The following is a 19,935-nucleotide window of genomic DNA, read 5'->3' on the forward strand; positions in this document are numbered from 1 at the left end:
GTGAGTATTGTTAAATGTGGGGATTTTTCCTGATGTCTTCTTTTACTTCTGAATTGTTCATTTGAATGACAATCAGAAAACAAATGAAGAATTTACTGAACAGTGTAGCCTGTTGAGGGAGGGGGGAAACATAAGCTGTAGGCAAGTCTGACCCTCATATACACATGTCCTAAAATAGATCATTGTCCAAACAATTGAGCAGCTCTGGATTAGCTATGGAAAAATAGCACCTCTGTCATATGTGTTTTTACAAGGATGTATTCTAATACCAGGATCTCTCCTGCCCAGAGAGGAAGGCTTTGCAGTTGCTGTTTATTGCAGGCTGTTATTAATGGGTCATGGGTATGTTTCATTCTTCATTTTGGGTATGTTTCTACAAATGCTGTTTCTATGAAATGTTGTGCTTGAATACAATGTCCTACCCACAAGGATAACAATGACTATGGGTACTATGTTTTTTTAAATATGCTGCTCAATTTGGGTCGAAGGTGAGAAATTTCATCTTCTCTGTTGGTTGTCTTTGTCCTTGAGTGAGTTTAGATACTGCCTGGAACAGCACAATCTGTCAGTGAGCCTTGAACAAACACGCTTCACTGAAGTGCAGCATAAGTTGCCTGAATGGAAATCAGAGAAACAAGTTAATAGACTCGATTTCCGAGGCAAACCAGCTGTGAAGGAGGGTCAAGCGTGTGTGTGCATTTTGTCAACAGAAGGTTCTGCAAACTAAAAAGCCGTCTCATTTTGTGGTGACTTACAAGAGTTGCTCCAGATAATTCAGAGAGGAGTTGCAGAGATTAAAACTACCTAAGTGGGGTTTACTTGGCCCTTTCCTTATTATCATAAGAGACTGCTCTTCAGATGCCTTGAAACTGGTTATCAGGCACGAAATCTTGAAGGTCAAATATTAGGAAGTATATTTTACTTTATGGAAATGTTATCTAGGAAGTTTTCATAATATTTGAGTTCTGATGAATCACTAGGAAGAACTCAGGGCTAGTAAAATGGATTAGTATCTTGCAAGAAGATAAAATAATCTATTTTAGAACATACTTTAAAAGCAGTGTGTGTTGCTCTCTGTTTTAACCCAACCTCTGTTTTCACCTGGCATATTCAGGTCACATGGGAGATGTGTATTTTCACAGCCAGTTCAACCCTAATGCCTGTGCCTAAGGTGGTGAGGAGGCTACTTACATCTAGGTGGAAGCAGGCCCTGCTGCTCAGAGTGTGGAATCAGAAACCTCTTACCTGAGCCCCCTTTCTAGGAACATTTTCCAAGAGAAGAACTTGAGATATATTGCTTATTTGGAACAGGCTGTGCTACCTGCCCCTGGGCCAGCGTAGTGAAGGTCACCAGGTAATAACCTAATACAAAATCAAAGGCTAGAGAGGGCTTAGTCATAACTGGATAAGAAACTAATCATAATCCCTGAGGTGCAAAGTAGCTACTCAAACTTCAAACTTCCCTCGGTGCAGCAGGAGGACGTGCAATAGATTAAGTGTCTTGTGAGGAATTCCTTCCTTGTGTGTTCTTCTGGAGCCCCTCCGTTCTCCTGCGTTTTCCATACACTCAGCATCTCTTCAAGTAAAGCAAGATAGTCCTGACTGAAGGGTAACAGCCAGAAGGAGTCAAAGCACGTTTCTGAGGAAAAGGCCAGATGGACATCTCTTCCAAGTAGTTGGAGCAACCCATGGTGATGGTGGGCTGATGCAGACTGCTCTGGCTGGAGAACATTAAGAAGCTGCCACCACGGCAGTTTTCTTCACCACTGCTGGGTCTGGTCATCCTAGAACACCGTGTCTGTGCCTGTTGAATCTTGTCACCCTAAATCAAAAGGCCACTAAAAGGTTGGACCTGGTGACCCCGTGAGGTTACACCTGGCCTACATCTCCCTGTGAGCATGGCAAAGGCAGCAGTGAAACCGCTGGTCTCCAGCAGCTGCTCCTTAACAGCCAACATTTGCCAGTTTTACACTCCAAACTGAAATAGCCACGCTCTTACTGGCATCTGGACTCCTACAGCTGTCTTGAAGTCCTGGGAGGGATTCAAGAAACTGTTTTTTGAAATATGAATGTAAAGACTCTGCATAAAAATTACCCTTGAAGTGTGGTTTGTGGGCAGACAGGCCACGAAAGAGACTTGCATTTCACTGTACATAAAAAAAAAAAGTGTGTGTGATTTCATAGACTCGTGTGTATGAGGAAAAGGAAGCCCAGAACCCAGGCTGTGCGGAGCCTTGGGATCCTTCTACATGCCGTTAGGTGGCACTCCTTGCACGTAAGGAATTCTTATTGCTTCCTCTCGAACCTGAGCGGGGAGACAACAGAGTGCAGGACTGCTGGCTCCTACTTCACCTAGACTGCACTCCAGGCTGAACAGCAGCAGCAGCAGCAGCAGCCGCCCTGGCTGGACCACAAACAAGTAAAAGAAGGAAGAATAGTGGTGATGGTGGTGGTGGTGGGGAAATATCCTAGCTGGGAAATGTAAACTAAATTTACAGCTAAGTAGATTCTGTGAGTGATTCTTTAACTTTGCTGCAAGAAGGACTGGGAAGATGAGAGAATAGCTCATTTTTCTAGTTGAGGACTCAGGAGTAACCCCAAAGGCATCCTGTTGTGGGTTACATGTATTGCTTGCATTCACTGCAGTGAGAAAGCTAATTTTCTGTCACCATTTGGCACCAACACAGTTCTGCAAGAGAAGCAGGACAGAGTTTTAGGAAGTCAGAGGGGTTTATAAAACACAAAACTCTTGTGCCTTGGCTGAGCCAGGGAGCCAGATGGGTGTAACAGGCCCAGGGAAGGGTAGTGTACTACAGGTGTGAGGCTTAAAATGGGATGTGGCCATGGCCTTAATTCCTCTGTTTCCTTTTAGCTTCTGCCAGGCCAGGCTGCTTTAAGACTAGATTAAATTTCTAAGCAGGTGCAGCAGCTTGGCCTCAATAGCTCACCCTGTCTCTCTTCCATCCATCATTTTTCATTCACATTATTTCACCTGCTTTTTTGCCTTAGTATGTCTTGGATGTGACATTTCCTAAACTGAGTAACAAAGAATTTTTGAAGAGGCAAAACGCAACAGGTCAAGTATTTGGCTTCACCACTGCTTAAATTAAAAGCAGTGATTACTTTATTTTTCTTTAACTGATGTCAATCTCTGGATCATAGTTTTTTGTGTTTACTGCAAGTACCTTCTCTTCAGAGAGCTGTCACTAGTGGCATAAAAAGTCTGGGGCAAGATGAGCCCAGTGAAGGCCTGGTACAGGATATGAGCTATAGAACATTGTTTCATTGGGTGTTTTAGTTCTTCTCGTGGTTTCAGTAAGCAATTTACAATGGCAGGAATGGCCATAGGGCCTCTCTGCTCTTACCCCACTTTCTCCTGCCCTGCCTCTGTCTTCCCACTGACACTGGTCTCTTCCCTGGAGCATCCCAGTAATGATCCACTTTCTTCTCCAAAGGATCCCCTGGCTGGATCTGCTGCCATTCCTCAAAGGATCTGCTGCCGCTGATCCACAAGCAGGTTTCGATTCTCTGGGAAGGTTGTGTTTGGAGGCAGGCACAAAGCTGAAGCGACTCACTTGGAAGGTGCCTGCCTGGGGATGCCAGTGCAGCCTCTGCAGCCGCTGCAGGGTGGGACAGGGCCTGGCTGCAACACCAACAGCAAGGAAAGCTCCCTGCTGTGTCACAGGACCTCGGGGGCTGCTCCGGGTACTGCGGCTCTGGAAGGACACGGCACACATCTGGGCAGTTCTGGCAGATAGCAAACAGAAACATCCGAAGGGAAGAGTCAATCTGAGGATAAACCAACACCTCAGAGAGGATGGCACCTGTACCAGGTGGAGTATGCAAGTAAGGGACTCCAGTCTTAAATCTGCTGTGTTCCCCAGGATATGCTGCTAAGAATCCTTTGGGTTGTTCCTTTGATTTATATTTAGCAGTACCTACATGGGAAATTTAATTTAAGGAAGAGAAAAAATTTTCTTTCAACAAGGGTGGCTGAACATGGGAACAGGTTTCCTGCAGAGGTTGTGGAGTGTCTATCCTTGAAGATACTCAAATCCCAATTGGACATGGTCTTGGGCATCCAGATCTGGGTGACCTTGTTTAAGGGCAGGAGAGCTGGACCAGACCACCTTCAGGAGCCCCTTCCAACCTACACAGCCCTGGGTTTCCACCTAACAACCCCAGGAGGACTTCAGGTCAAATTGAAATGACAGCAATGAAGGCAATTGAATTGAAGGCAATTAAGGTCCACCTGCTTGCCCTTGCCCTGGTACAGCCCTGAGGTGCTCACACCATCTCTGACCACCAGCTGGTTTCCAGCTGTGCATTTCTTCCTCTCCCTGCAAGGTTTGGCACAGACAGCTCTCACCACTGCCACCACGCAGACCACGGGGATGAGGGATAAGTCTCCTGTCACATGCATCAGACTGGGGGACTTCAGGCAGGAGCTGGGCAGGTGCTGTGACACAAGGACAGGTACAAGGAAGCTCTGCCCTGCCAAGCCTAATTGCTGAATCCTCTCCAAGTCACACTGTGGGGAGAAGGATTATCAGCCCTGAAGACAGCATGAGTTAAAACTCAGACTTAATTAACTTTGAATGTACCTAGAAGAGATTTAGAATGCCAGAGAAGCATCCCACGAGAGGAAATAGGAGACATTTCATGCACTGCAAAACCCTAAGTCTATCCAAGCTATCAGGCAGCATTTTCCAGGCAGTATCACAGAGTTAAGACAGTTCTGCCAAGAGGTCTCACTGCTGATATTTGGACTTAGGTTTGGGCCATGAAATGCAGTGTTGCTGAAGCAGACACACACCCCAAGTGATAAGCAAGGCCATGACTTTGGAGCTGTTTGCAAGATGTTACGGACACAAGCATTAGACACGAGCATTCCCTGAAGGAATGTGGAGCCCTCAGTTTGGAGGAAAACACTGAAAAGCTGTTGCCTTCATGCCACCTTCCTTTTAATCCCTGTACAGGTCCCAGAAATGTTGCCTTCTCCAAGACAATTCTGCAGCAGCACACCCCCACCCTAAGCCAATGCCTTGCATCCTCAGTTGTGCGGGCGCTGAACCACACAGAGGCTGCAGTCAGTCCATGCTCACCCTGCAGCAGACACAGAGGGAAACACTGCCTTAACTTCTTCGGGGAGAGGGATGGGAGGCTTCTGCTGTTGGGCAAACATCCTCACCCAGCTATGACTTGTTGCAGGAGGGGTTGATCCCAGCCCTCGGTGTGTTTTCACATGTGGATATGGGTTTGTGTTGAAGTGACACCATTTTTAGGAGACTGGCGAGTAGATGTTCTGTCCATGAAACCTGCAACAGTTTTCAGTCTCCTTCTCTCTACCTCTCTTCAGCAGAAAGACTGCCCAAGCCTGGTGTGAAGCTGCTGCTGGGTGGCTGTTGCATGGTTAAGGGACTCTAAATGCAGTGCCAGGTGAAGGGTGTGTCCCATGAACTGCCATGGCTCAGCTGTGTCACGGATAATCTCTGCAAAGGACAAGGAGCACCTTCAGCAGCTCAGGGTTAGTTGGCCTCCAGAGACAGTCAGCAGCTTGGCACACAGAGCACCAATTCTGGGCCAGCAGCAGCACCAGAACCCCACCCCAAATGCTTTTCTCAGCCAAATAAGTTATAATTTACTCCAACCCCCACTCAAGGGACACAGCAGGAGGGAAGGGCCTGCAGCTCAGGTGACAGCAGGCGGGACAATGCTCGGGGAGCCATGGAAGGATGCAAAAGCACAGGGCTAGCAAGGGGCTGGAGAGGCCCCCACATACATGTGGGAGCAGAAATGGCAAGGGCAGGCTGGAAGCAGAGCAGTTGCTCTCCAGGCACTCTCACATGAGGAAACAAGCAGATTTTCAAACCTACTGAAAGCACTGGAGATGTAATCACCCCCCTCACACTCTTCCCACTCCTCCCCAGTGGGTTTCTGTGTCACACAGCATCCTCCCCCTGTAAGAGAGCAGTGTGTCTCTGTCACCTCTGGGGCACAAAGTACATGTTTTTCTGCTTTGGGAGGAAGCCTTGTCCTGGCTATGACACAGCAGGACCCCACCTGCTCCCTCCAGTCCCACGAGCCAGAAGCATTTCTGCATCCCGCTCCTGGTGTCCCAGTGACAGCCTGGCCACAGCCACAGGTGGCCCCCTGCTCCCGCCTGCCCTCTTGGATTTGTATAAGCCTTGGGTTTATCGTGAAGTACGTGCCCTCCCTCCTCATCTCATTGCATAATGTTGCATGGTTGTGGAGTTACAGAAACTCTCAGCTAGACAAAGTCATTTCCTTATGAGCTATTTTAAATAAATGGTTAAAAAAAACCCAAAAACAAACAGCTATAATGTTCTTGTCGTGCAGGTGGGAAAAAATAAAAGCAGGCAAAGAAGTTTATAAATTGCTACCTACACGTCTTCAGGAGTCCTTTGAGATATAAGAAATATTTAGGGTTGAAGAGAGTTAACTTCATAGAGTTTCTATTTGTTCATTAAAATATGACTGTGCAGAACACGTGCCCAGCAGCACATTACTCACTGTTATGTTGTGGCTGGGGAAGGGGAAGCGAAGGGAAAATAAATATGCCTAATGTGACAGCTCAAACTTTGCTCTTTGCTATCGAGAACACCATCAACTGGACTCTAATCTCAGAAAACAGATTGCTATTACCCACGGCCCTTTGGCAAACATTAGTGGTGTCCACAATCATTTTCCCTGAGGAAATATTCTCCTTGACATCCAAAGATGTTCTCAAAGTTCTCCTATAAAAACAGTTTGAAGTATTTTTTGGCTCTGGTAACTCATGGTACAGCACCCACCAAAATGGTACTTTTCAGATCTAGGGATGGTGACATTTAGTTCATTTCTGTAGTGGTTGGTTGATTCACTCCCATCTTACTGCATGAAAAAAAATTCTCAGGATTCAAACAGCCATTAATCCAGCTCCAGAATTCTAGTTTCTTCTGTTCCTTAGAGCTGCCACCATGTCTTCTGCTAATTGCAATCTTTTTTAATAGGTTTATAAAGCTTGCTTATATGCAGTAACATAAGCAAGACACATTTACAACCAAAGTGACTTGCCTTCAGATAGTTTTGAGAGGTTTATTTTTCTTGGCTTTTTGGTTGACCCTTGCTTTCTTTAGGTAGCAAAATACCCAGTTAGGCAGCTCACAACCCAATATGATATTTAGGCACTAGGCTTTTCATTTGTGAGTAGGAGTCAAATCTCTACACTTTAGTTATGCTGGCTTCTTCTTTGCTTTTAAATAAAATAGAATAGAATCACATCAACTCTTGAAACAAACCCAGAAGAGGAACAGGTTCCACCCTGGCAAACCACACTGACACAGACAGACAAGCCCATAAGGAGCACTGGCTATTCAGAATATTCAGAGATGAAATTTTATTTCCTGTCTCCAACAGAATTTTAAAGAAATAATGGGTTTCAGTTCAGACACTGCCCTGAAGCGTGTGCCTTGTATCACAGCTTGCCTGCGTGTGATCCTGTAAATTGTAATTTGTTAAATTGTTAGCCCATCTCTGTGTTTTACATCCCTCCCACTCTGATGTGAGGCATGCCCTGCAAACTTTTAGCCATATGGAAAGGATGGTACTGGGCTTAGAGGCCAGTCACCTCTTCCAGCATTTATTTCCACGTTATATACAAAGGTAGTTACCATAAATTCTCCAGAAGACCCCATAAACTGTTACCATTAGAAGCTTAATCCCAAGATGCATATTTAATAAGGGGAAAGTCCAATGACTTACTTTTGGAATATAGACAAGGAAACTAACTCCTAGTTCCAGTAAAGTTATAAACATCTCATCTGCAGAGGTAAAAATATGCTTGTTTGCAACACACATCCATGAAAAAAAGGATGGATGAGATGCTTCAGCTGTCTTTTCTGAGACAAACACATTGTGCATTCTTTTGTCCACACACTTTATGTCCTCCCAGACACATATAGCATATTTTTAATTGGAATGTCCCATATTCCTCATACCCACCCAACATGCTTTATCTTGGGCTCATCTGCCAGACCCTTTACATCCTACTTTACCATTTCTATTCAACTCACACTTCCTCCCTCTCCTGCTAAAGACTTGAGCTTAACCCAAACAGGCTGGCAAGTCACATCTCATCTGTCCCTTCCTCTTTTAGAGCCAACCCATTTTGGAACTATGAGTTTGGGTTTTTTTTTCATATTTCAGGAAAGGGATAGATGTTCTGTATATTCACTCGACTTCAAAGCCATTGGGAAGAGCTTGATGACAGCCCGTAAGTGGTAGTAAAAGTCAACAGAGCAAAATCTCTGGAACTGGTTTTGTCTGGTAGGGGAGACACCTTGAAACCTGCTTCTGTCAGCTGCTATCCACCCCTAACAGAGAGTCAAGCAACTCTGATGCAGCAGATGTTCCAGAGTGAACACAGCTCCTGTAAAAACAGACTCCAGTACATGTGCAGTAGTTACATTCAAGCTTTGCATGTGAAAAAAGAAAAAATAAAGCTGACAATGGGAGACCCAGAGATCCATACTTCAACCCCCATCCCCTCCAAAAAGCAGGTGAGATGCAAATCCAGCTGGGACCCATGAATTTCTTCAAAGTCTTTGCTGCTCAGTACTCATAAATTCCTACCAAGTATTTACAAGAGCATGCAGCTATCTGCATGCCTGCAGGCAAGGTACAAATGCTAGACTCCTGGAGTTTAGTGACTCTGAGTTTGCTCTCGTCGCTTGGCACTCTCCCCTCCTCTTCAAAGCATTCAGCATGCACAGAAATGGCACTTTTCAGTCTGGTCATACTTACCAGTATGATGAAGATGTGATCTTTCCAATCCTGACCTTGAAGTGGTCAGCAAAGCCAGATGTTTTACATATGACACAGGCTGTCAGCTCTCAAATCTGCAATTGTCTTTTCTGAGAAACACCCAAGAGAAACACTTCATTCATCCTGGTGCAGTGTTTGACTTTACTATGCAAAACAATCTCCCTGCATATTGTGCTCAACAATGTGATAATTTAAAAAACAAAACCCAAACCAGGTCTACACAGGATGGCTGCAAGAAAGGCTTCTTCCTTGTTCAATGTAAAGCTAGGATGGGGAGGAGGTACTCTCAGGAGAACTTGTAAGAAGTTATACAGCCCTGAACATGGAAAAAGCTTCAAAGCACTTCAAAGAACCATCAGCTCAGGGTTGTTACACTTGTGTTTCAACCTAAAAAAAAAAAATGCCAAGAACCATCACCTTAGAGCAGAAATGAGTACAACCGGCACCCAAGTGCCATGAAAGGTCACTAACGCTGGAGACTCATTACAAATCTTGTCAAAAGTGGTGGAATATTCTGTGATATCTCTTACAGTTTTACACCTGCAGACTCTATTGTTCTTCTCTCAAGGGCCCATAATTCATTGGGAGCCATGAAAAACTGAGGAGATCCCATTAGACCTTACAAATCCCATTTGAATGTGACTCGTTCTGTACCTCACATACCTGTCAAAAGTGGTGAAAAAACTAGAGCTGACTCTATCATATAATCATTCTTCAGAAAGCCTAAAAAGGGCCCTGTTTTTGAAGGAGGAAATCATCAGGAAAATGGTGACCACACCCAGGTAACTGTAGGCAGTCCAAAGAAAAAAAGTCACAGATCCTTCTCCAGAGCAGAAATAGCTCTGATTGAAGAAAAAAATCCAAAACAACAAAAACCCACCAAAAATGCAACAACAAAAAAAAGCAAACAAAAATCCCAACCAAACACCCACAACAAAACAACCAAATATTCCACATACCCCCTTAATCAGGAGGCATTCATAAATTAGTTGGTACAGAGTAGTTTTAAAAGTTACAAAGATTACAAATAACCACACAGTTTTCAAGAACCTTTATACATCATCTTTTTTAATTAGATTAGCTTTACAAGCAACTTGAGAGCTCTTTCATAATGAACACTGCTTTTGAAATTACACAACTTTATAGGCAACCTGTAAATGAATCCTGAATTTCTTTGCCTGCTATAGATAAAGGTCTCATATTTCACAGCCAGCTAACATCATGAATAAAAATAGCATTATGAAGCTTTATTTTTAACCAGGACTAGACACATACAGATCATAAGACAGTTTAAAAAATAATTTTAAAACAAGGACCTGCTTGGTGATGCTCAAGACTGAATATTCAACCGACATGAAATGAACAGTTTCCAAAGGACATGGAAGAAATGGCTGACCTGATTTGTTGACCCTGTTGTAATGACTTACATGGAGTGAAAAATTAAGCACTTTTTAAACCTGTCTGGCAAGCACAAACCTACAGTGTGATTAGAATTTGATACGCTGTTTAACTGCAGCGGTTTGAATTACAGAGGGACTGAAATGAGTTTAAAGGCTTATGCTTACATTTCTAAAACAAAACCAAACTTCTGTTAAAGGAGTACTAATGAAGATGAAGTAGAAGAGGTGACTTTTTTGCTTGTTTCATTGGTAGCCTAAAAGCACTGCAGACCAGACAGTAATGAAGATTTGCACTCCTTGGCCAGGTTGGCAGAGGCACTTACAGTAAAGGTATCCTGTCTGTTTGGGAAGAAAAGAGGAAAGAGGAAGAGAACTGGACAGGGCAAAAACTTACTAAAAGAAGGAAAAGTGAAATCAAAACAAAACTGGGATTTCTGTTGGTTCTCCTAAATGATATACCAATACTGAATTTTTCCCCTTCTGTCAGTTTGTTACTAAACAATTAGCTTTTTCATGTTTTACATGAACAATAGTAATGTTTTTAATAAAAAATTACTGAGCTTTCCATAGAAAAGGTCTCTAATTGAATACAAACTATACAGATGCTAAAATTGTCACAAGTTGTAATATATACAGAAATATTTCTGTACACTCACATTGTTTTGGCTAAGCAAGGAAATAAGGGACAGATAGAAAACTGCAGTGGGTAAGGTGAACAACCCCCAAACTCCTGTAAATATGAATGCTGTCTTTGATAGGTTTGCTTTTGTTTTCTCAAGCTTTTAAAGCTCAGGAGAAAAAAAAAAAGGAAAGAAGAAGAAGAAGAAAAAGAAGAAAAAAGTCCGTGTCCAAAACATCCATTTCTTAAAAATAAGAATATCACAGTTTCTGCACATCTCACTTTTATTCTGTGATGTCCCATCTCCTGGATAAAATAATAACAATGTAAAAGAAAGCAAATGTTTTCTTACTAAGTATATACCTCAGTATTGATCAAAGGGCAGTGCCTTTTTGGGGAAATCCTTCAGCAACAGTGAAAATTTAATGATGTATTATTGCACAAGGAGCCTACAGAGTGATGCACTTCAGCTTCAGTGTGCTGTCCACCTCCTTGATACTATATAATAGATCAAGGTGTCAACTTACAGACTGCATGGGACACCAACATTTGCAAAGGAAATTTTAAAAAGTGAATTTTAGATATTCTATTAACTTATATACAAAGGAAAGGGGGGTGGCAAGTATTTTTTAGAAAAGGGAGAAAGTTCAAAAATCTCTGTCAAGTAAGTAAGGAGGTTCTGGGTACCTCTAATAGCCTAGGAAAGCCCTTGTATATTCTTGTAACTTCATGGTGTTTACCAGGTCCCCAAAGCCAATGACAGCAACCGATAGTGTCAAGTTCACTTAGTGCCAGTCACTTAAAAAATAAAAAAAAACCCCACACATCCCCCCTCCAAAATAAAAAAAAAAAAAAAAGAAACCAAAGAAAAAAGAAAAGAGACAGAAACTTCCCCTCTGTGGATTCAACATACAAAACCACAAACTGAATGTTACTAATAGCGAGATACTCATTTGCTTTTGTTAATAAGATTCAAGAGAACATAGTCAAAAAACAAAAACAAAACAAAAAAAAAAACCAATACAGCAGCAATCTTTAAGATTAGTGTGAGATATGATATAAAACAATCAGATTTTTAGCTGGTAATTAAAGTGCTCCTTTTCTGACTTAAGTTGTAAAAAAAATTAAAGTGATTATCAGTTACTGGCAACCCTTACATTAAATTAGGTCTTTCATGGCAGAGGAGAACAGTATGAACAGTTTTACAAAAATAGATCCATGTTATATCGGAGAATACTGTAATTTTTTTCCTTTTTTTCAGTTTTTCTTTTTTTTTTTTAAGACTCAATTTTGATAAACTGTACCTGGTCATACAAAAATTACCCAAAATTCAAACTTTTACCATATAAAAAAAGGGAGAGATGAAATGGATTCAGCTGGATGACAGGTCTGGCAAAATATAAGGATGGACAAATTCTATGTAGGGCACTTATTTATGTCCAGATGCATATGGTGTTTCTTACTGATTGCTTATCTTCTTCACATAAGCAGTCACAGGCCTGGAGTCACAATCACATAGTACAATGCTTCAGCAGTCAAAGAACCTTCTTTTTGATGCAATGTTGAAACACTGTTTGCTTCCATATTAAGATGTTGATGTGTTGTTGATTTTCCTTTATCTTGTTATTCACATTCAAAAGTTAATAGATAGCATCAAGATTTATCAGGGGTAATAGCAAGGGGAGTTGCTAAATCAAAGGCTTATAAAACGTCTTTCCCAACTGAGTCAGAAGGTTTATTAAGTTCAACCCTCACACCTTTTTCACCTGCAGAAATATGAAAAGGAAAATGGCATTTTTCAGCATTTATCAAAGCACAATCTAATAGTCCACATCACTTTACAGAATCAAGTTTTACTATCAAAACACAATATTCCATAAGCAAAGAAAAACTCACATATTCTGCATGGCTTTAGTTAAACTGACAACCAAAAAAATTAATAGTTTTCTACTTTATGACATTTTATTATATAATTTCATATATTATTGTCAGTAGAAAATAAATTGCTTCTTACACGAGTCTTGCTGCAGATACAGAGCAAAGAATGCAATTTTAATTGCAAATGAAAACTGAAACCACAACAATATGGTAATGTAAACCCATTACAGAGCAAACCGATACTGAAGGAGGAGGAATTTCTTCACAGAAAGGGTGATTAAACATTGAAATGAGCTGCACAGGGAGGCGGTGGAGTCACCACCTCTGGCAGCACCATCTCAGTGCCACTGTCTAGTTGATAGGGTGGTGTTTAGTCATAGGTTGGATTTGATGATCTCAGAGGTCCTTTCCAACCTAACTGGTTCTATGATTCTGTGAAACTTAAACAACCCAGCCTTTAGTGCCTGCAGTTTAGGAGTGCAGGCACTCCTAAAGGGAAAAGGGAAAGGGAGGTGGGCAGAGGGGAAAGCACCTTCCCTTCAGGCTTGAGCCTTCCCCAACCATTTCTCTGCACTCCCTTTGAAAGGGCAGCAGCCAGAGCTGTGCAGAGGCAATGAAACAGCTCTGATCCAGCAGGGCTGAGTCCAGGAGCTGCTGAGTTGTGCACTTGTGACATGAAGACCGGCTTGGAGACAGACAGGCCTCCTGTGGAGGCCAGACATGCTGACTGCCTGGGAAGTCAGCTGTGCCTTGCCAGGCATGTGTCACCAAGCAGAGGGACAAGCCTTCCCTGATGGAGCTGAGGGGATCCCTTGGAAAGCCAGGCAGCAAAGCTGCACTTCTCTTGCCACTCCCAAAATGCATGGTCACCAAGAGCACCAAAAGGGACTGGACTGAACTGCACACAGCTCTGGGCCTGCTTAGGAGCAGAATGGAAGTCTCAGCTGGAAATGACTGGCACATGACTTCAACATCATTGGCTTCAGAGCTCTTGACAAAGCTGTGTGCGTGTGCACTTGCAGTACACCTGATTTTGGTTTATTTTTAAACTACTGTAACAAACACAAAATTGTGATGGCAATTACAAGCACTACAGAAGACCTAGGCCATTTCTCCTTATAATGCTAATTTGAACAGGAAAATTAGATCAACTTCCTCTTGGGGGAGAAGCTAGAGAAGGAAAACAGATGCTAGATATGTGAAATTGGAAATGAAGGAAGTCCATTCTTTGATTACCAATTTTAATTTTAGGCTTTTGTTTTTCCAGTATAAAAATTCAATTTAAGTAAAGTTGTATTCACTTGTTGAATATTGGAGCAAAACAAGTTCCAGAGTTCTCAGTTCTGCAGCGCCTTAGTCTCTGGTGTATTTATCTTCCCCATATATTGGGGAGACAAGAGTAGAAAGAAACTGTATCCCTCATGTAAAAATATTGAGCAGCCTCAGGTCTCAGAGGAAGTGTAAGCAGGATAGGCATTGACCTAGATTTCACGAATCACTGCCCAGGAGGAGTTCAATCCCTGGGTCACCTTCCCTATAAAACCTAGCTCAAGTTCTGCCACTTTCTCTGTTTGTACAGAGGGTGGGCCAGGGAGATGAGGCTAGACTTAGTTTACTCTTCCACAAAAAAATAACAATGATATTAAGAGGAGCTTACCTGTTAGATATTTTACTTTAGCTCGTGCTCTTTCATCTGCATCAAAATACCACACTGTTATTGCGTACCTAAGGCAACAGAAGTAAAAAGAACTCCTGAACTGTGAAGCAAAGTACAAGTGAAGCACTTGACATGAAACACAACCTAAATTAGATGATACTTCTGCAGTCTGACAGAAGAAAGTTTTCATAAAGCAAGCACTGGGTTTGGGTTTTTTTTTCTACTAGTAGGTATTATCTGAAAAGTCACTGAAAGGGTGACACTGATGCTTTAAGTTTACATTCCTTTTTCCTAATGAGTGGCTATTATGGTTCTTGTCCAGAATAAAGTCTCTGCCCACATCACCTTGCCCTATGACGTGATCATTTTACTAGGTCAAGTTCATCACTGAGTCACACTGCAGGATCATCTATTTTTTTGGACATTTACCACGAGAGACAATTAACTACCCATTCTTACATGGCTCCTCTGGTTTTCTCCACTGCCCATAGAGGATTTAAATACAAAATGCCAGTTATTTAGAAAAGACTTTAAGGAGATTTAGTAAATGGCATTTCACCCTCTGACTCTTCCGGGAGTAGAAAGGGGGAGGGGAAAGCAGTACAGCTTCTGGAAAAGCTGTAAGAGGATGCACTGAAGGCTGTTTCAAGTTACTTCTTGCAAACTTAGCTGTGTTACCTCACAGCTCCAGTCAATGTTCAGTGCTCTGGCCATCCAAACATGTTAAAACATGGGCAACAGGAAGTCTGGATCAATGACTCAAATGATTTACCTATTACCACTATCTGGAAATGTCACTTATCATGTGGGGGCAGTGAATGTGGGTACCTTTAGCATCAACCACTGCCCTCCACTGACGGACAAAAGAGAAATCAAGTTCTCCTTGTGCTTCAGACTGGGAGCAGCTCCTATAATACTCCATAAAAATATTTGTGTATCAATGGCTTTTTCTGTTCCACAACCCTCACTTAATTCCCAAATTATAATGTGGTAGCTTAGTTTGAAAATTACTATTTTCTGTCAGCTCCATCCCAACAAGAGGGAACTGAAGTATCCAGTCAATCGTCCAGTAACACAGTAAGGTGCTAAGGACAAAGGAAAGGGAGAAGGGTGTGAAGTCACTACAGAGAAATAATGAAGATGGCACCTTTTGGCCAAGTTGGGGTCTGCTTATGGCTCTGTGTGCTCCCCCCCAGTTCTGCCGAGCACACACTCAGAGACTTCCCACCTACACACTTGGGAGGTTTTCTCCAAAGAGATCAGGCAACGCTACAAACTCAGCAACACGGTGGAAGCCTAATCATTCATTAGCAGAAACAACTTTCCTTTTTGTCATGTCATAATTTACAGTGTCACTGATTTCTCATTTCTTGCAAAGACAGACATCATGCAATAGAGAGTCCATCACTCCTACCTTGTAGCAAATGCTGGCTGTACTTCATGAGGGTTGCGGCGATCAGACCAGAAGAATAGCAGTCTATCAAATTTGGGTTCAATATCAGCAAATTGGGCTTTACCTTCCGGAAATATCCGAAGGATGCCTCCACTTACCTACAAATGAAATATTTTCAAACAATGCTTGAGAGCCATGTCTCATTGTATTTAAAAGTCATGAATATCACATCAGAAAATATTTCAGACACTTGGAACTGAAACAAAAACCTTTATCAGGTGCTATAGAAATTATGAATCTATGGCTTTTCTGTCAATACATTTCATTTAACAAAATGTTTAACGTATTTTTCACTGAGTGATTTCAGAATGCTAAGTGCATTCGTGTTTAAGTAAAAAAATGGACAAGCCTGACTGATATTACACAGGTGGCTATAAACACCCCAATATAGATGGGAGAAACATTGTATTTCACATGAGTTTCACCTTTCCCCATTAAAGAGATTATTTAATTTAACTGTGGCACAAGTTTATGTGTAATTAAAATAAGGAAAGACTAGGAAACTTCAAACTAAAGCTTGAATCTGTACTACTCATGGTCAATTTAGATCTCTTCCAGGTTTTGAAAACAGTTGAACCTAACTGTATGCCTGGAAATAAGCACAAGTAGGTGGGGTTAATTATATTTAAGTCACATTAACTTTTTCCTGCTGATGGTGTTGATGTTGTTAAATCTAACTATAGATAGCCACCATAGACCTTTCTTGTAGTAACAGACATAACAGTGCAAGTACTAAGGCAATTTGATATAAATAACAGGGGCATCTCTGATCTAAGTCAGCAAACAAGTGAAAACATAGATCCATTATCTTCTCCTAAAGAAAGTATGAGATTCTTTTTTTAATAAGCAATATACTTGGTAGTATATTAATTTGTAATTAAAAATAATTTTTGCAGGAAGGTAATGTCTTTGTTCATAAATTAAATATCCAGCTAGTAAATGTTTCACAATTACCGTGAAAAATGCAATTTGCTTGACTTCTACACTCTGTTATGTATTCTTTTTTTTTTTCCAAGAGAGAAACCATAAATCAGCTAAAAATGCCCCAAAGCTGCACTTAAAGATGTTTAGTGCAATCAGTACATTTATATACAGAGATGCTATCATGGCAAAAAAAATTATTTTCTAATTGTAGGATTCAATTTGACGTGTCAAAGAGCACATCAGAAACAGAAAGCTTGAAGTGCATCCATCTGACTCAGCTTTCTGATCTACCAGTTTTATGCATGTTATGAGGGAAAAAAAAGAAAAATAACATCTCTCATCTGCAATTTGTGTTATCTATATCTGGTGCATGCAATGCAGAATCTGACTGCTCCTAGGTACTCTTCCACATGCTACTCCCTTAGCATGATGAAGCTTCAGTAGCTTTATTTTTTTTTTCCCCCATACACTGTGAGAATAAACTTCTCCATCATTAATGGCAGAGAAATCAAAGAATTAGCAAAGCTGTCTTTGCACTATTCTTTCATGGTCTCAGAAGTGCCATTTAGCTATATCTGCTTTTTGAATCTACCTAGTCCCACTCAATCACTAGGAAAACCCTTATTAAAAATTCACTTTATCGTAGCCACTAGTAGTAAATTCTTAGACCAGTTGAACTGTAATATAAATCTGTTCTACACCCTGTATCTGCAGTGATACAAGACTTGTGCTACTTTGAACCGTACTGATGTGGCAATGACTGTAACACTTGCTTATTTGGAAATGCTTCCAAGCTACAGCATCTTTCTTTTTATAAGCATACTCAAATAAGCAATCTAGTTGCACAAAATAAACTCAAGATTCAACAGGAATATAAGGAAAAATTAAATTAAGAATATACAAAATTGTTTTTAATTTCTCTTTGTGTATAGGGAGGCATTTACCATTTTCCTTCAATCTTATTGTCAAGAAGGTCCTGCTGATGTAATTCAAAACATTGAAAACAAATGTTTCATCTCTATCTGGTCTCACTAACAACAGAATTAGGGAGGCAAAGCATAGCCACAGTTAACCTAATGTAAAAACACAACTAAGGCACAGAAATAAGGACATCAACAAAAACCTCAAGCCAAGGTGCAGTAACAAGTGTGTATATATATGAATGTATGTAAAAAAAACATTTTAGAAAGAAATCATTGCATACCTTGGCATCCCAGTCCTTATTAAGATAATATATACATGTAACACATCTTCCATCTCCATTTGGATTATCAACGTGGCGCACATATCCTGTTCCGTTGCCTGGATAACAAGCCACCATAGCCTGGAGTCAAAGAATCAAATACAAGAATTACTTTTATCTCTGTGTGTGGGAAAAGTCCACATTTTATCTATATTAATTCTTAAGTAATTAATACATGAGCAATAAAAAAACTGTATAAACCAGAAATAATGTGCAAAGTAATTTTCAACTGAGTTTTCTTTCTAGTTAAAAATTGGTTTAGAACACAAACAGATGTTGATAACAAAGGCATGAAAGACACTGAAAGGAACACTTAATTAAGGCATGGAAGGTGGGGCTACTCTCGTGTTGTGACTAATCATTCAGACTTCCCTCCCCTGAATGACATTGAAGAGAGGAAGAATGTCTTGTGTGCAATTTAATAGCTTCTCCTTGTGATAAGAAATCTTCCAAACTCAAGTTCAGACAGCTATCTTTTTTTTCCCCCGTGTTTACAATGCAAAGAATTCCTTCTCAAAAAATGCTGTCAATCTTTTATTTTTAGGAGACTTTTAGACAAAACCAGTAGCCCATGTCACTCGATCACTCCGAGAGCATTCTTGAGCTTCTGTTTTGTCCTGTACATAGGAGGTCTTTGAACCTTTGTTGAAACAAACCTACATGTACAACAAAAACATCCTTTCTAGTCGAGAAGTGAGAAATGGAAAACAGACACCGAGCAGTAATCTGCAATAACCTTCTGACATCAAACGACTCCCAATACAGCAGTGCATTAAACTTCCCATGCTGCACTTTGCTCAGCTGACTTGAAAGACCCCTGGAAGGCGATTTCTGAGTCTTCAGACATGCGGATATGCGTGTGAAACAAACTGGCCATTGCTCTCAGATGGCCTGATTAGCTTGATTAGCTATCAGAGCACATGGCTGGTTCATCGCACAGTGCATCCCTGTATCTTTATGCTTTTGCTAGAAATAACAATTATTCCAGTTTTTTAAAAGAGATCAGAAGGAAGTTTTCCAGGTCAAGTCACCCACTGCCACCCCAGTACCCAGATGTCTGAAGTGACAGTATCCTACCTGCAAGAAATCGCAGCACAAAATAAAAAAAAAAATACCAACCCAACCAAAAACCAAAACAAAAAGGTGAATTTCTACCAACAAAGCAACATACTGCTATTCTCAATGACTGCCTGCTATATGAAAAAAAAACCTAAAAACCTCTATCAATAAACATTCTTGTCTAGATTTAGCCTGGTTAAGTTAAGAGTTCTAAGTCAGACCTCTGCATTGCAAACTCTTTCACCTCTCATGTAATACATATAAAGTATTTTTCCAATAAAGTGATTTTTTTGCTTTACACTGGTAATTTTAATTTCCTCCCCCAACCTTTATATGCTATAAATAAAGCTTTCCAGAGTATGTATTACTTGCAAGCATTGAGGAATACATTCAGTGCAGGTAGCTGAACGTGCAGTGCAGGTTTGCTTTGTACAAACTGAGAAACAGTTTAAAGTACTTGCAGTTCAATTGATAAAATATTTGCATATCACACGTACGCAGAATGGATTTCACTGTAGCAGCAATCTTTTAAAAATCTTTATTTCCATATATACTCTACTAATGGAAACAGCAGTTTTTAGTAGCTATGTCTAGGCAGAAATCTAGAAGGCAGTATTTGCCAAGCTGTAAGCCCGTGACTTAAAAGAATCCTAAAAATAAAGCCAAACTTCAATCACATCCTTTGGAACTCACTACACTGCAGGAAAGGTACTCAAAAATACAAAATCCAAATATATACTTCTAATTTTGATTAGGCATTTCAGCTTTCAAACCTCTTTGCTGAAATCATAATGCCTCTATCATTACAGGCATCATGTTGTGAAAACCTTACACATATCAAGAACATGATCTAATATTTGGCAAAGTCGTGACTTA

At 41.0% G+C, this 19,935-nt stretch overlaps 1 protein-coding gene across 1 annotated transcript in view; it reads right to left on the reverse strand.

Moving 5' to 3' along the window:
- Window positions 1–9,865: 9,865 nt before the first annotated feature.
- EGLN1 (egl-9 family hypoxia inducible factor 1) overlaps window positions 9,866–19,935 on the reverse strand; it is a 34,499-nt gene continuing 24,429 nt past the window's right edge. Inside the window, exons 2-5 of the mRNA XM_015622916.2 lie at window positions 17,962–18,081; window positions 15,795–15,931; window positions 14,381–14,448; window positions 9,866–12,611 (exon numbers count right to left, since the gene is read on the reverse strand). Coding sequence (XP_015478402.1) covers window positions 12,547–12,611; window positions 14,381–14,448; window positions 15,795–15,931; window positions 17,962–18,081 — 390 coding nt within the window. The 3' untranslated portion in view covers window positions 9,866–12,546. The remainder of the gene's footprint in view (window positions 12,612–14,380; window positions 14,449–15,794; window positions 15,932–17,961; window positions 18,082–19,935) is intronic.

Source organism: Parus major, chromosome 3 (assembly GCF_001522545.3).
Source record: "Parus major isolate Abel chromosome 3, Parus_major1.1, whole genome shotgun sequence".
Lineage (NCBI taxonomy): Eukaryota > Metazoa > Chordata > Aves > Passeriformes > Paridae > Parus > Parus major.